The 14,420-nt window shown below is 45.5% G+C and overlaps 3 protein-coding genes across 4 annotated transcripts in view; 2 read left to right on the forward strand and 1 right to left on the reverse strand.

Annotated features, from left to right (window-relative positions):
* The window catches only part of LOC309400166 (uncharacterized protein), a 189,538-nt gene that overhangs the window by 28,870 nt on the left and 146,248 nt on the right, over window positions 1-14,420 (forward strand). The window lies entirely within an intron of this gene.
* LOC309400104 (uncharacterized protein) lies at window positions 59-4,307 on the forward strand (the record flags this gene model as incomplete). 2 transcript variants are annotated; one of them, XM_081968425.1, is made up of 2 exons in its annotated part: window positions 59-200; window positions 2,523-4,307. In XM_081968425.1, the coding sequence occupies exon 2, from the start codon at window positions 2,553-2,555 to the stop codon at window positions 4,305-4,307; it is 1,755 nt and encodes a 584-aa protein (XP_081824551.1). In that variant the 5' UTR covers window positions 59-200; window positions 2,523-2,552. The 2 variants fall into 2 exon arrangements, with proteins under 2 accessions (XP_081824551.1, XP_081824552.1); XM_081968426.1 differs by lacking the exon at window positions 59-200 and adding an exon at window positions 205-312.
* On the reverse strand, window positions 7,014-9,464 carry LOC309400194 (cystatin-like). The gene is made up of 3 exons (XM_081968584.1): window positions 9,172-9,464; window positions 8,334-8,459; window positions 7,014-7,412 (listed from the first exon to the last, which is right to left on the reverse strand). The coding sequence occupies exons 1-3, from the start codon at window positions 9,394-9,396 to the stop codon at window positions 7,335-7,337; spliced, it is 429 nt and encodes a 142-aa protein (XP_081824710.1). The 5' UTR covers window positions 9,397-9,464; the 3' UTR covers window positions 7,014-7,334.

Genomic DNA, 14,420 nt, shown 5'->3' on the forward strand with positions numbered 1-14,420 from the left:
CGGCCCGCAGGTGGCCATAGGAAGCCCCGTCTCCAACAAGGCTCAGGGATTCTGGGAGTTGAAGTCCAACAAACCGTAAAGTGGCCCAGGTTGGAGACCCAAAAGGGGAAAAAAGATGCTCCGGTTGCCAATGAGCAGCTGAGCAGCCCGCCTTTCCGCTCGGCTTTTGCAGGTTCCCGGGAGGATCGGTGTCCTAAAAGGTACGTTGAACTCGTTTAATGAGCCCACGCTTCCCCGGACTGGCCTGCATTCGCACAACACGTGAAACCCAGTGGCTGAATTGCCCCTTTTTCTGCAGGGGGAATCCACCAAGTAAAGCTCCGCTGTCACTTGATGACCCCAGCCGGGTTTATGCAAACAGACCTCCAAGAAACAAAGATAAAGGCTCTTTTTTTGTTTTTAAACTAGCCTTTTATTCAATCCGCCAAGCTGGGTTCATAAAACAACCTGAACCATAAACTAAGCCAGGGGTGTCCAAACTTGGGAACTTTAAGACTTGTGGACTTCAACTCCCAGAATTCCCCCACCGGCTTAAAAGTTCCCAAGTTTGGATACCCCTGAACTCAGCAAAAGCTTTTTTGGGTGCCCTCGATTGTGCAGAGCCAGAGAGAGAGAGAGAGAGAGGGAGGGAGAGAGAGAGAGAGAGAGAGAGAGAATGAATGAATGAATGAATGAATGAATGAATGGCTGGGCTTTTAGAATACGACTATTTATTTATTACTGGATGGTTTGCAACCAAGGTTAAAAGGAGCAAACTTTTGAGAATGCATGTGCTAGTTCTTACTGTCTTCTTCATTTAACGTTCCCGTAATAATCCCTTGCATCTGTGTGGCATCTGGGCAACTGAATGAGCAGAGTGTTTTAATGGCCGGGTGCCTTTCCTGTCGCCAATGTGGAGTTTTGTTCAGCAGATATATCCTCAGTGTGCCCAGAGAGAGAGAAATATCTGCCTCTTCCTAGGATTGGAACTCACAGCCTCCTGATTGTGAGAACTCCACCCGTAGCCAACTGTGGCAAGAGAGGTCGTAAAACGGGGCAAAACTCAATGAACAAATGTCTCGCTTAAGAACCAAATTTTTTTAGTTAGTTAGTTAGTTTACTTTATTGTCATTTATTTATTTATTATTATTTATTTATTTATTTGAACTTATTAGTCGCCCCCTCTCCCCACAGGGACTCGGGGCGACGTACAAAAGCAACAATCAAAACAGTATCATATAGAGGAGGTAAAAATAAATAAATAAATTACAGTGCTTAGAAAAAGTTAAAACCCCAATAGCATTAAAAATTTAAAAACTAAAATTAACAGTTAAAAAATGACCAAGGGGTGGAAAAGCTGTAGAGTTATGCCAGGCCGGCTAGTCGAAACAGGTAGGTCTTCAGTTTCATACGGAAGGAGCGGAGGTCGGTTGTTGTCCTAATGTCTGGGGGGAGGTCATTCCAAAGGGTAGGGCCCACCACAGAGAAGGCCCTACTCCTGGGCACCGCCCTCTGACACTCTGGAGGACGGCACCCGGAGGAGTCCCTCTCTGTGTGAGCGAATGGGTCGCAGGGATGTATGGGGCAGGACACGATCCCGCAGATAACTAGGCCCTGTGCCATGGAGCGCTTTGAAGATGGTGACTAACACCTTGAAGCGCACCCAGTAGGCCACAGGAAGCCAGTGCAGCTCGCGCAGGAGAGGTGTTATATGGGAGAACCTCGATCTCCCCATAATTACCCGCGCGGCTGCATTCTGGACCAACTGCAGTCTCCGGGTGCACCTCAAGGGGAGCCCCATGTAGAGAGCATTACAGTAGTCCAGGCATTGCACCTCGTACAACAAAATTAAATGCCCTCTTCAGTGTACAGTATAACTATAAAAATAAAACACAATCACGCCTCCTTCACATTCTATACAATTGAATTAAAAACCCCTGAAATTGCATTAATATTGCACTATACAGTAGAATTCAGTATAGTTACTGGGATAGAAGCTGTATTTCAGCCAATTTGCCGTTGTTTTTATTGTCCTGTACCGGCTGCCAGAGGGTAATAGTTTAAAAAAAAAGGATGGCCAGGAGGAGATGGATCTTCAAGAATGTTTTGAACTTTCTCAAGGCAGCAGGAGCTCTGAATCTCTTCCAAGGAGGTGAGAGGGCAACCCATGGTCCTCTGGGCCATGACGTTGACCCTCCGGAGCGCTGTCCTATCTGCCGCTGTGCAATTGGCAAACCATACACAGGTGCAGTAAGTTAAAATACTCTATAATGCAGTGGTAGATGGTCTACCTCCCGATTGTGAGACGAGAGCGCCATCTGTAGGCCACGGCCTCACTCCTTGTGCCCATTCTTACAGTGACCTAGTGAAATGTATTGTACAGGTAATCCTCAACAATTGTGAATGCTCCATCACTGGAGGTTTTTAAAAATAAAGACTGGACAATCAGGTGGGCGGTTGGATTAGAAGACCTATGTCTTCTAACGATTCAATATTGCGTTCCTTCCAAGCTCGAACCTGTCTCTGCGCTTTGTTTCCTGCAGGATTCCCAGGCACATCCTGAAGATAAAACCATGTCCAAAAGAAAATGCCTGTTTACCGAGAAAACGAGGCGCAATTATCCCGATTTTCGCAAAGGTAGAGATGACTATGAAGCGGAGTGCTTGGTTTGCAAACCTGGCACGTTTGTGTCCGTCGCACACAAAGGACCCGGGGATCTGGAGTATCACATGTCCTCTGACAAACACAAGAAAGCACTCAAAGCGTACAAGCGCAACAAAGCGATACGGCGGGACAATTGGTGTGCAAAAACAGACTTCTTTGTGGATCCGGACAGCGAAACGGAGGATGCCGTTACGGCAAGCGACAGCAAGTTAGCCCTCCGCGCCGTCATGAATCGCGACGCGGACAAATTGGCGGGCGACAATTCGGACTTTCTGAGAAAGTTGTTTTCTGAGGCAGAGCTAGCGCAAACATTTCCCAACGTCCAAAGCCAAAGAGAGGGGATTCAACATTGTATGCTTGCTCCACACATAGACATGATTGACCTGAAGGCCCTGGAGGAATACGGCATCCCTTTCTGCGGGGTGGCTATAGATGACAGCAGCCACAGGGCCCTGAAAATGGTCCCGGTACTCATCCAATATTATGACTACAGGAACGGCGGCTTGAAGACCAAACTCCTGGAACTCCAGGAAACTCCCACCGAGGCGGATCTTTCCGACTCCCTTGTCAAAGCTCTTAAGAAACACAGGTTGCTTCAGAAGTGCGTGGCGTTCGCGGGCGACAACTGCAACACCATGTTTGGTGAACTTGGGCAAGAGGAGGAGGCGAGGGCCGTGTTCGCCCGGCTGAAGAAATCCCTCCAGAGAGAGACGTTGATCGGGGTGCGCTGCCCTGCCCACGTTTTGCACAACTGCATCCACCACGGGGCAGACGCCCTCGAGGTGGACGTTGAGAACATCATCCTCAAGATCTACCAGTACTTCCACATCTACGCGGTGCGGACGGAGCCCCTGCGAGAGTACTGCGACTTTGTGGAGGTGGAATACAAGCGGCTGCTCTCCCACAGCAGGACCCGCTGGCTCTCCTTGTTCCCTGGCATCACGAAGTTGCTCCAGATGCATTCGGCCCTGAAGGCCTTCTTCTTGGGCCAGAGCAACCCGCCCGCCGTGCTCAAGAGCTTCTTTGAGCACGAGTTTGGCGAGCTCTACCTTTGGCACATGCACTCCCTGATGAACGCCTTCCATTTGCACATCGAGGAGATGGAGCGGGAAAACAACTCCCTGGTGGAAGTGATGAAGACGCTGGACTCGGTGCACACCATCCTACTTGACCGACGAGCCCAGAACTTCATGTCCCTGACGGTGAAGGGGATGCTTGCCGACAAGCGCAAGGAGGGCCTGGAGGCCGGGTGCGATGCCTTCTCCGAGGCCGTGCGTTGCCTCTACAGTCATTGCATAGACTACCTGGAGATGTGGATGGCGTCTCTGCAAGAGTTTTCCTGCTTCGCCTGGATGGCCCTGAGTGACACGCCCAGCTGGAGTGACGTGGAAGCCTGTATATCGTACTTACGTGCAAAGGGTCTGGAAATCGACAGTACGAAGTGCTTCATCCAGTTCAACCACCTGAAAGAATTTGTGGAAGCTTCCAGAGATGAAGAAGAGTTCCAGCACCTGCTCTCCAACGAAAAATGGACCAAGTATTTTCTGAATGTCAAAGTCGCCGAATGCTATTCAGAACTCTTAAAAATGGTGCAGGTTTTCTTTTCAATCCCCTCCCACAGTCTAAATACTGAGCACTTCTTCTGTCGGGTGGAACTCTCGTAGACAACGGTGCCAATTTCTGTCCCTAAAAGAAAATGTTAGAGACCCCCATTGGAAAGATAGCTGTTTCCTCTAACGAGAAATGTATATTCTAACAAGAAATACATATGTATCTACTGAGAAGAAACAGAAAAATATTGGGGGAGTGTTTTTTATTTTATTTTTAGTTTACAGTATTTGGGAATTTGTATAATGCTTTATTGTGTGATATATTTAAAAAAAAATCACATGTATTATTATTTTTTAACCTGTTCCTGCCTATGGTGTTTTGGGCTCTATACCAAGTTTCTGGAGTCCTTCTGCATTTTTTTGCTATACAGGCAGAATAAAAGGTTTGAAGGAATGCATTGCACACAATTTAAAGCACAACATTGTAAAAATTGAAGATGCTTTGTAGGCTGAGGTTGTTGGATGGTAGGATCGTTACCGAAACGCAGCTGTAAATTATACAAATATTACAGACAAAACATGAAGATTGTTTTACAAATATGTCTTCTTTTGCGGGGACATTGCAAATGTGGGTTTGTTTGCATTACAAAAGACAAAATCTATTCGTTTTATTTGTTAAGGGGATGTATTGTATCCTGAGCCAAACAGACTAAACAAGATGTATGAATTCCTGACTTATTTGCTAATTTGTTGTTAAAGAAGGTCTGAAAGACTCAAGTCCAGGAGTTGCGCTTACATTTGGTAAGAAGTTCAGTTAAGATGGTAGTCTTTCCGTCCTATACCTGATCTTTAAAACACACACACACACACACACACACAAAACAGTAGTGCGACCAAGGTATCAAGCCCGCCTAGCTCAACAAGTCAGTAGAATAAATGAAAGAGAATTGGCTTTATTGTAAAATTCTTGCTCATGGTGACACAATTTGGAGAGGAGAGGATACAAAATGAAGTGTATGTGTAACACCATAAACTTAACACCAGTAGAGATGAAAATTCATTCATTGTTCACACCAGTGTCAACAAAACAAAGTGATGAATCTCTACACCCTTTCCAGAGCCTATGAAGAGCAATTGAGAATATGATGAAACAAGATCGAGGGCTAAATGTTAGGCAATATGTGTAATTTTTCCTTGAAGCCCTAGCTATTCATCGAAACTGAAGGAATATATCAGTAAATGTTTGTTCCCAGTAATTTGAGATGACCCATGGTTGCCAAATTTTTGAGGTAGTTAATGTTCTCAAATCGCTAAGGCAAATTTTAGCAGAAGTTGGGTACAATTTAATGGAAATCACAAAACAAAATGATGTTTTGTCCAATTTCCGTCCATGCAACTTTTTATTTTATTTTACAAAGCTTCCTTTTGAGGAATAGCAATGTGTTTACTCATCGCCCCCCCCCCATCTGTAAGTAAATAAGAGAGCTAAAAAATATGAGATCCATCTTCCACTTTGGATTCAAAGAGAGAGAAATCTGCTTTTGCAGGAATTGCTGCTTCTGAACAGCCAAAATTGTGCATTTTTTGTGCAAAAGTTCACTTTAGCAGCAGCTCAGGGGGACTTCAATGTGAAAAGAAACAGAAATATACATGTAGTCCTCGCGTTACGACCACAATTGAGCCCAAAATTTGTATTGCTAAGTGAAACGTGTTGAGTTTGCCCCATGTTAAGACCTTTCTAGCCACCGTTGTTAAGAGAATCATTCAGTTTGTTACGTTAGTAAAATGACAGTTCCCTTTTCCCTCCCGGCCATCCCCAGTTATCTGCAAATGTCCAATCAGGTGTTTGTATATTGCAGGGGTGTCCAAACTTGGGAATTTTAAGACTTGTGGACTTCAACTCCCAGAATTCCCCAGCCAGCATAGCTGGCTGGGGAATTCTGGGAGTTGAAGTCCACAAGTCTTAAAGTTCCCAAGTTTGGACACCCCTGGTATATTGTTTAGGAAACAGGTGGTCGGTTCCCAGTTCTGCATATCGATAGTTTAACTTGGCTGGCTGGAACTTCTCACAAGCCTCAGCTGGGCTCCCATCCTCCCCTTCTTCCTTAGAGTCCAATCTTCCCCTCCCCAGTTGCTAATGTCAGGCTGCCAGCTTATGATGCTTGAATAGGAGAGATGAGGCCATGACATATGGAAGAGCAAAGCAAAAGCCCATGGAAGACCTCTATTTCCCCCAGCTGGACAAAGCAAAGTCTTTCTAGTGAGAGGTTTTAGAATATAAAATATAAAATAACAGAGTTGGAAGGGACCTTGGAGGTCTTCTAGTCCAACCCCCTGCTTAGGCAGGAAAGCCTACACCACTTCAGACAAATGGTTATTCAACATCTTCTTTAAAACTTCCAGTGTTGGAGCATTCATAACTTCTGGAGGCAAGCTGTTCCACTGGTTAATTGTTCTCACTGTCAGGATATTCCTCCTTAGTTCTAAGTTGCTTCTCTCTTTGATTAGTTTCCACCCATTGCTTCTTGTCCTTCCCTCAGGTGCTTTGGAGAATAGCTTGACTCCCTCTTCTTTGGGGCAACCCCTGAGATACTGGAAGACTGCTATCCTGTCTCCCCTGGTCCTTCTTTTCATTAAACTAGACATACCCAGTTCCTGCAACCGTTCTTCATATGTTTTAGTCTCCAGTCCCCTAATCCTCTTTGTTGCTCTTCTCTGCACTCCTGTTTTCTTGAAAAAGCCATAATGTCATCATGCTGTGGGTGTGAAAATAGGAAGGCTGGATGGGATTTAGAGAAGAAAGGAATACACGCCTGGAAATACATGATGATAGCTTTATTAAGAGTAACCGAATTAACAAAATCTTGATTCGTCTTCCCGAAGAGGATAGAAAAGAGGACGGAATTGAGGAGTGAGACAAAGGGACCCCATGTATGTCATGGAACAATTCCAGAAACTCAGAAAAGGTGAATTTGGACTTCAATGAACCCATTTCATTCGTGATTTGCAAATGGCCATCCATGGGATCTTGATTGGAAGAAGCCAGGCTGCACCCAAGGGGTTTCTTGGCAGCTGGACCCACGTTCAGAAGGATTTGCCCACGTTGTTCTCGGCCCGTGAGGTCCACCTCAGTCATCCACATTAGAAACAGCTCGAGCCTACCACCCGCATCTCCTTCACCCAAGGACGGGACCAGACCTGAAAGTTGCAGGTCAGTTTCTGGAAGGGAACAAAAGAGAAAAACCCAGAGAGTCAGTGCTTAAAGTAGGTTTCGTTAAAAATCTTGGAAACAAATTGAATGTGCTGACAAAAATGCTGTCCATTCTGACCCAAAAAGCAGGAGGCAGAGAGAGTCCTGGTCCCGACAAAACCCCTTTTATTAAACGAATGGGAATTCCTCTCATTCACCGTCAGCCAAGGCCTGGTAAACAGTCTTTCAAAGGAGTATTTATGGCCACAGACCTTTTCTAGCTTGGAGAGCTGCCATGTCAATATTTTCCCAAATGAGGGGCTGTGCAAGGAAAGACTCTGGGCACACAGTCTCTGGGATTCACAGACAGATTTTCACACTCACTGAAACAAACTAACGAACGAACGAATTATTGGACCATAAGGAAGGCTGAGCACCAAAGAATGGAGGCCTTTGAACTCTGGTGCTGGAGAAGACTCCTGTGAGTCCCTTGGACTGCAAGGCCATCCAACCGGTCAGTCCTAGAGGAGATCAACCCTGACTGCTCTTTAGAAGGCCAGATCCTGAAGAGGAGACTCAAAGACTTTGGCCACCTAAGGAGAAGGAAGAAGGACTCCCTGGAGAAGAGCCTCATGCTGGGAAGGATGGAGGGCAAAAGAAGAAGAAGGGGACAGCAGAGAAGGAGTGGCTGGATGGAGTCACCAAAGAAGTCGGCCTGAGCTCCAATGCACTCCGGGTGATGGTAGATGAGAGGAAGGCCTGGAGGAACGTGGTCCATGTGGTTGCAATGAATCGGACACGACTTTGCACCTCACAACAACAAATGAATAGAAATCATCCGTGGTAAGCATTAAAACTTGGTTTAGAGAAGTGGTTGCTAAGCTGAGACGAGGCAGACTTCCTCAATCCAGCTGCAAAAATAGAACCAGCATTTTGGCATCTAATCTCACCTCTTGCTCATCACGTGGCGCCAGCTCACATTTCTGGATCTCGCTGAAGGGCATTGGCCCACTGCTCTTTTCACACACGGTTTTCCCCACGTCCACCGTAAGATAGTATTTGAAGCCTGAAACCACCTGGATTTTAAAAATAGGTACCACGAGAATTAGGTAATTACAGCAAAAGTAAGAAGGATACATACCTTATGAACTGTGCTGAATGTCATCAGTTGCAACCTTAGAAGGATTATATACCCTGTTTTCCCGAAAATAAGACTTCCCTGAAAATATTGGAAGACAGCAGCAGCCATGAGGTGACCACGCTCGCCGCCTCCTGCACCTCAAAAAGAATAAGACCTCCCCAAAAATAAGGCCAAGTGCTTATTTCGGGGGTCAAAAGAAAAGAAGACCCTGTCTTATTTTCGGGGAAGTAAGGTAGTTTGAGAGCAAGAAGATCAGTTTGGCAGGAAATATTCTGTTACCAAACAGACAGTTTACAGTTTTCTCAAGACACTTTAGAGCAGAGGTCCCCAAACTTGGCAACTTTAAGACTTGTGGACTTCAACTCCCTGCTGGCTGGAGAATCCCGGGAGTTGAAGTCCACAGTTTGAAGATCTCTGCATTAGAGTCCATCCCTGCAACCCCTACCCCTAAACCTCCTCCAGCCCCCACCCTCCATTATCCCCTCCATCGTTTCCAGAGCCCTTTCCCAAAACCAGGGCATTGATGACGTTATCTAGCTTGGTAATGAAATGTCTTCAAGGAAAGAATCAACCTCAGGGCCTATGAAGGACCCCACCGACCCACTGAGGCTGCCCACCTACCCGGATTGTGTCAGGGACACACATACCTGGGACATTGCCTTCACAATTCTCAGCTCCTTGAAATAGTTGGCGTTTTGGCTGCCCTCGTTGTATTGCTGCACGGCAAAGGCGGCGGCTTCCTTCACCCCCTCACTTGTGACGTCCGCGGGGAAAAGGCCCCCAGGTACTCCCACCTCCGCCAGCAGCATCGAGGGCAGCAGCAGGAGGGAGCAGAGGAGGAAGGGAGGGCAAGGCATCTGGGAGCGAGCCATGAGGCTGGTGAGAGAGGAGAGAGAGAGACTGGCAAGGGCACAAGTGGAGCAAGCAGTCAACCCCGACAGTCGCACTGAACCAACCTGGCACGGTGGGCACAGATATAGTCCAGGGAGGGCAGCGAAGCCTGGGAATGTTTGCATATTGTTATCTGCCTCTTATTTGCCCATCAAGATTTGCCCAGGGATCAAATGTGAATTATTTGATCTCTGGGCAAATCATGATGGTCAAATAATTCACATTTGATCAATGTCAATAATGGGGAGATAAGAGCTGCGTTCATATGACCTGCTGATCCAACTCTGATATTGCCAACACGCCCAGCCCTTAACCCCATTCCGCCTCGTTTGCTGCCTTAACTGAGATTAGACTAACCATCCTGCACCCTGGTTAGTTGCTAGCCAATTCACTACCGGTTCGCTCGTGCTCGCCTGCCCGCTCATGGGCAACACTTCTGCGCATGGGCAGACGCGTCCGGACGGGTGAGCGGAGCCTCCCACTGCCCCCACTACCGGTTTGGCTGAACTGGGACGAATCAGGATCAACTCACCTCTGATTCTGCATGGTTTACATTTTACAACAATCCAACGTAACACATCTAATAGTCCATGGTAGTGCTTACACTAATTCACAGTAGTGAGCAGGGGGGTTGGACTAGAAGACCTCCAAGTTCCCTTCCAGCTCTATTCTGGCAAAGTCCCTGTAGATATTATTGCCTGATATTATTGATGGGCTGGCTGCTAAAATAAAGCAAGGTCATGGCACACACTTGAAAGTAAATCAGGAAGACTGTAATTGGGGAAGGGTCTGTCTGCCAAGAAGAAAGAAGAAAGAATGCTTATGGGTAGTTAGAAAGTTGATAAAAGTAACAAGAATTAGACAGTTAGAAATAGAGAAAGCCTGCAGCAAATGAAATGTCTATTAGATAACTCCTGGGGCATTCATTAGCCAAGGTTTAGGAATGGAACAGCTATGGACCAATAGAACAAATTGTAGAATTGTTACTAAAATGTTTACTAGATGTTTTTTCTTGTTATCTCACCTTGTCCCACCTTCTCCTTTAGTGAAAATGTATAAAACTCACTTAATCCTTTGTTCTGGGTTCTTGGCCTTATTGACCATGAAGACTTTTCCTTGGAGTTCTCCAATAAAAAGCAATCAGACAACCTGCACCTCGTTTCTGGCGTCCATCATTGGCTTCGGCACCAGCCTCAGACCCGAATTGGGGACAACAATCTTGTCCCCCATCGCCAAAATGGTGTGTGTGGGGTGGTGGTATTAGGAAGCTTTGGTTAAACGTGAAATAGCCGGTGGAACATGAAACCATGAAATGTGAAACAGCCTGTGATGGAAGAAGGAGGACTTGAGTTTCTGAAAACATCCCTGGTGAATTGGGTGGATTTTTGCCACTTCTGGGTTAACACTTGTGAAATAGGCATATTGGCCTCTTTCCGTCTCAAAGGACGATGGGATCGTGCTCTGGAAAGAGGTCTTAACGCAGCATCTGGTGTGGCTAAAAAGCCCAATTGGGGAGTGGCGATCCCTTCCGCACGGAGGGCAGATGCATTCTGTCTCCTGCCCAGCGCCCAGATTTCGTTGGTTCCGGGACGGCCTCTTTGCCTCGGCAAGCATCTCTCCGAATTGGAGAAGGCCATGCTGTGTCTTTAGCCTCCAAGCTGAACTATCAGAGGTCAAGGTTTCCCAGCTCTTCATGTCCATTCCCAAGGCCTTTAGGTCCCTCTTGCAGATATCCCTGCAAGGCAGCTGTGGTCCCCCTCTGGGGCGCTTTCCCTGCACTAATTCTCCGTAGAGGAATCCGACCATCGGCCATTCTCACGACATGCCCAAGCCAGCGTAGACGTCGCTCTTCCAATACTGTGGAGATGCTAGACATTCCAGCATGTTCCAAGACTGCTCTCTTTGGAACTTTGCCATGCCAGGTGATGCCAAGGATACGTCGGAGACAGCACCTATGGAAGGTGTTCCACTCTCTCTCCTGCCGTACATAAAGGCTCCAGGACTCCCTGCAGTAGAGGAATAGGCATGTCCTAAATAAATCTAATCTTAATCGAATCTGGTCTTGAAAAGTCAGTAAAAGCAATTCAATATCCCCCTTATTGTGGATTTGCTATTAGAGCTTGGGTCACTGTGTGTCTTTCTCCAGAGAAGGGTGGGGGGAACCTTCCTTCATAAAAAGAAGATCCATTTTGTGCGTCATTTTGGCAGAAAATGGCAGCACCGAGAGCCAGAATGAGTTTCCTACAGCATCTTGAGCCAAGTCATGGCATACATAGAATCCTTTCCAAGTTCCGGGCACGAATCACGGTATTAGGAAAGAAAAGAGCCATTGGCAACTTCAAATATTGTTATCAAGGTATTTTATCATCCAATATTGCCCGAATAACACATTGGAATGATAAATATTGCCTAAGAAGTATTTAATAGTAAGTACACGCCGCTTGCTATGATTTACCCCCACCTGACCTGCTTTATGACCGTGACTGATGGGAAATTGGAGGAGTCTTACAATCCTTGCCAAGTTTCAGGCACAAATTACAGAAGTGGAAAAGGCCATTGACAACTTCAAATATTGCGTTAATCAAAATATTTTAACATCAAATATTGTCCAAGTGAGAAATATTGGAATGATAAACATTACCTAAGGCGTACTTAAATTAAAAAGTTCACAATGATTGGTTCAGGCCAAACCCCTGTGATTTCCCCCTACCTGCATCAGGTGTGTGATCCTGCCCGAGGTGAAATTGAAGGCACCATCCTTCAGCAACCTTAGAACTGTGAGGTGGGTACATATTGCTGGCCCCCAGCAGCCCAGAGCTCAGGAGGAGGGAGCTGTCGGGGGGGGGGGGGGGAGTGCACACCGAGAGCTTATGCATCAAAGACAAATTCCTTGTGTGTCCAATCCCACTTGGCCATTAAAGAATTCTATTCTGCTCCTATTCTATGCTTCTCCTATTCTATTCTATTCCATTCCATTCCATTCCTAATCTATTCTGTTCCATATTTACTATTTTATTTCTATTCTATTCTGTTCCATTCCATTCTATTCTAATTTCCTATTCTATTCTATTCCATTCTGTTCCATTTTTACTATTCTATTCTATTATTATTTCTATTCTATTCTTAATTCCATTCCATTCCATTCTATTATTATTTCTATTCTACTCTATTCTTATTTTTTGTTCTAGTCTATTCTTAATTTCATTCCATTCTATTCTATTCTATTCTCCCCAACCAATGCAAGCAGTGACTATGCTGATCCTATTCTATTCTATTCTATTCTATATTTTCTATTCTATTCTGTTCTTAATTCCATTCCATTCCATTCTATTCTTATTTCTATTCTATTCTATTCTTAATTCCATTCCATTTCATTCTATTCTATTCTATTCTATTCTTATTTCTATTATATTCTATTGTTCTATTCTTATTTCTATTATATTCTATTCCATTCCATTCCACTCTATTCCATATTTTCTATTCTATTCTTAATTCCATTCCATTCTATTCTATTTTATTCTATTCTTATTTCTATTCTATTCTTAATTCCATTCCATTCTAATCTCTCCTTCAAAGCCTCCAGTAATGGAGCCCTCACAACCTCTGGTTAATTCTTCTTGCTTGGAACTGCAACAGCTGCCAGATGCTGAAGGGGGAAGCAATTTGGTTCTGTTCCAAACCTCTGGAAACTCTGCCGTTGTGTGATGCGTCTGGCAGACCCAGCTATCTTTTCAGGGCCCAAGTGGGTTTCTGGAGCCTGAAGAATTCTCCGGATGGAAAGAGGATCCAAGAAATTGACCCAAATGCCCTCCAAACTGGTGGCATTTACAAGAGGGTCAGAAAATTGAGGGTTTTTTTGCCGTTGCTTGGTGAGTGACCAGCTGGGAGGTGGAGTGTCTCCATCAGGATCCTTGGTGCTCTCTGAGCTTGCTAGGCTTCTTCAAGACGTTTCATCGCCCAACTAGAGAACATCATCAGTGCCATCCCAAAGGTGCTTTTAGTTCAAGAGGCAACTGGATTTTTTGGTTGGTTTGTTTTTCAAAGACCTTTCCCTTCTCATCCAAGTAGCTTCTTCAGCTCGGACTGGATGGTGGATAAATTACCGATGTTTTATGATTCAGTTATTCTCTTTACAGGGACGTGGTGGCTCAGTGGCTAGGACACTGAGCGATCAGAAAGGTTGCCAGTGTGGCAGTTTGAATCCCTAACGCCACGTAACGGAGTGAGCTCCTGTGACTTGTCCCAGCTTCTGGCAACCTAGCAGTTCGAAAGGACGTAAAAAACGCAAGTAGAAAAATAGAGTCCTTCTTTCCATTAAACTAGACATACCCAATTCCTGCAACCGTTCATCGTATGTTTTGCTCTCCAGTCTCCTAATCATCTTGGTTGCTCTTCTCTGCACTCTTTTCTAGAGTCTCCACATCTTTTTTGTAATGTGGTGTAAAAATCAAGGACAATAGGATGTGGAAAAAAAGATATTCTGCACAACGAGAACGTTATTCCTGCTGGCTGAAATATCCGCTTGGCACCTCATGCTAAGATGTGGGTTTCTCAATTAATCTCAACTAGCTACAGTAATTGGCTCCATCACTTTATTAGCAGGACTTTCCAGCCTAACCACATTTCACTGTATTAATCCACTCCAACCAGACAGCTGTAAACCATGGATTGCAAAGGCAAATGGCTGGGTTCAAACAAACCATGGTCCGGTTTCATGGAAGAGAGGCAGGATTCTGATCTGAAAACCATAAAGAACATACTGAGGTTTAAATGGAAAAATGGGGGTAACACGTTGGCTAAGGCGGCCCAGGTGTACCATTAAAGTAGGACGTAAAGTGAGATTTGGACATTAAGAGTGAACTTACTGGGTCAGGCTGGACAGCCTCTCGGGGCCCCTTTCCTTCTTGATTTTCTGCAACACCATGGCAGCTGCAGATGAGGTTGGCCTTGGCAAAAACAAGAGCCATTATTATCCTTAGTAAGGCCACACCTGGAATGCTGCATC

Source organism: Natrix helvetica (genome assembly GCF_964273705.1).
Source record: "Natrix helvetica genome assembly, chromosome: 16".
NCBI classification, from domain to species: domain Eukaryota; kingdom Metazoa; phylum Chordata; class Lepidosauria; order Squamata; family Natricidae; genus Natrix; species Natrix helvetica.

Coding starts and splice junctions, on each gene's coding strand:
- LOC309400194 (XM_081968584.1), bottom strand. CDS start 9,396: ATGGCTCGCTCCCAGATGCCTTGCCCTCCCTTCCTCCTCTGCTCCCTC. Junction 8,460..9,171: donor TTGTGAAGGCAATGTCCCAG/GTATGTGTGTCC, acceptor TTTAAAATCCAG/GTGGTTTCAGGCTTCAAATA. Junction 7,413..8,333: donor CGCCACGTGATGAGCAAGAG/GTGAGATTAGAT, acceptor GTTCCCTTCCAG/AAACTGACCTGCAACTTTCA.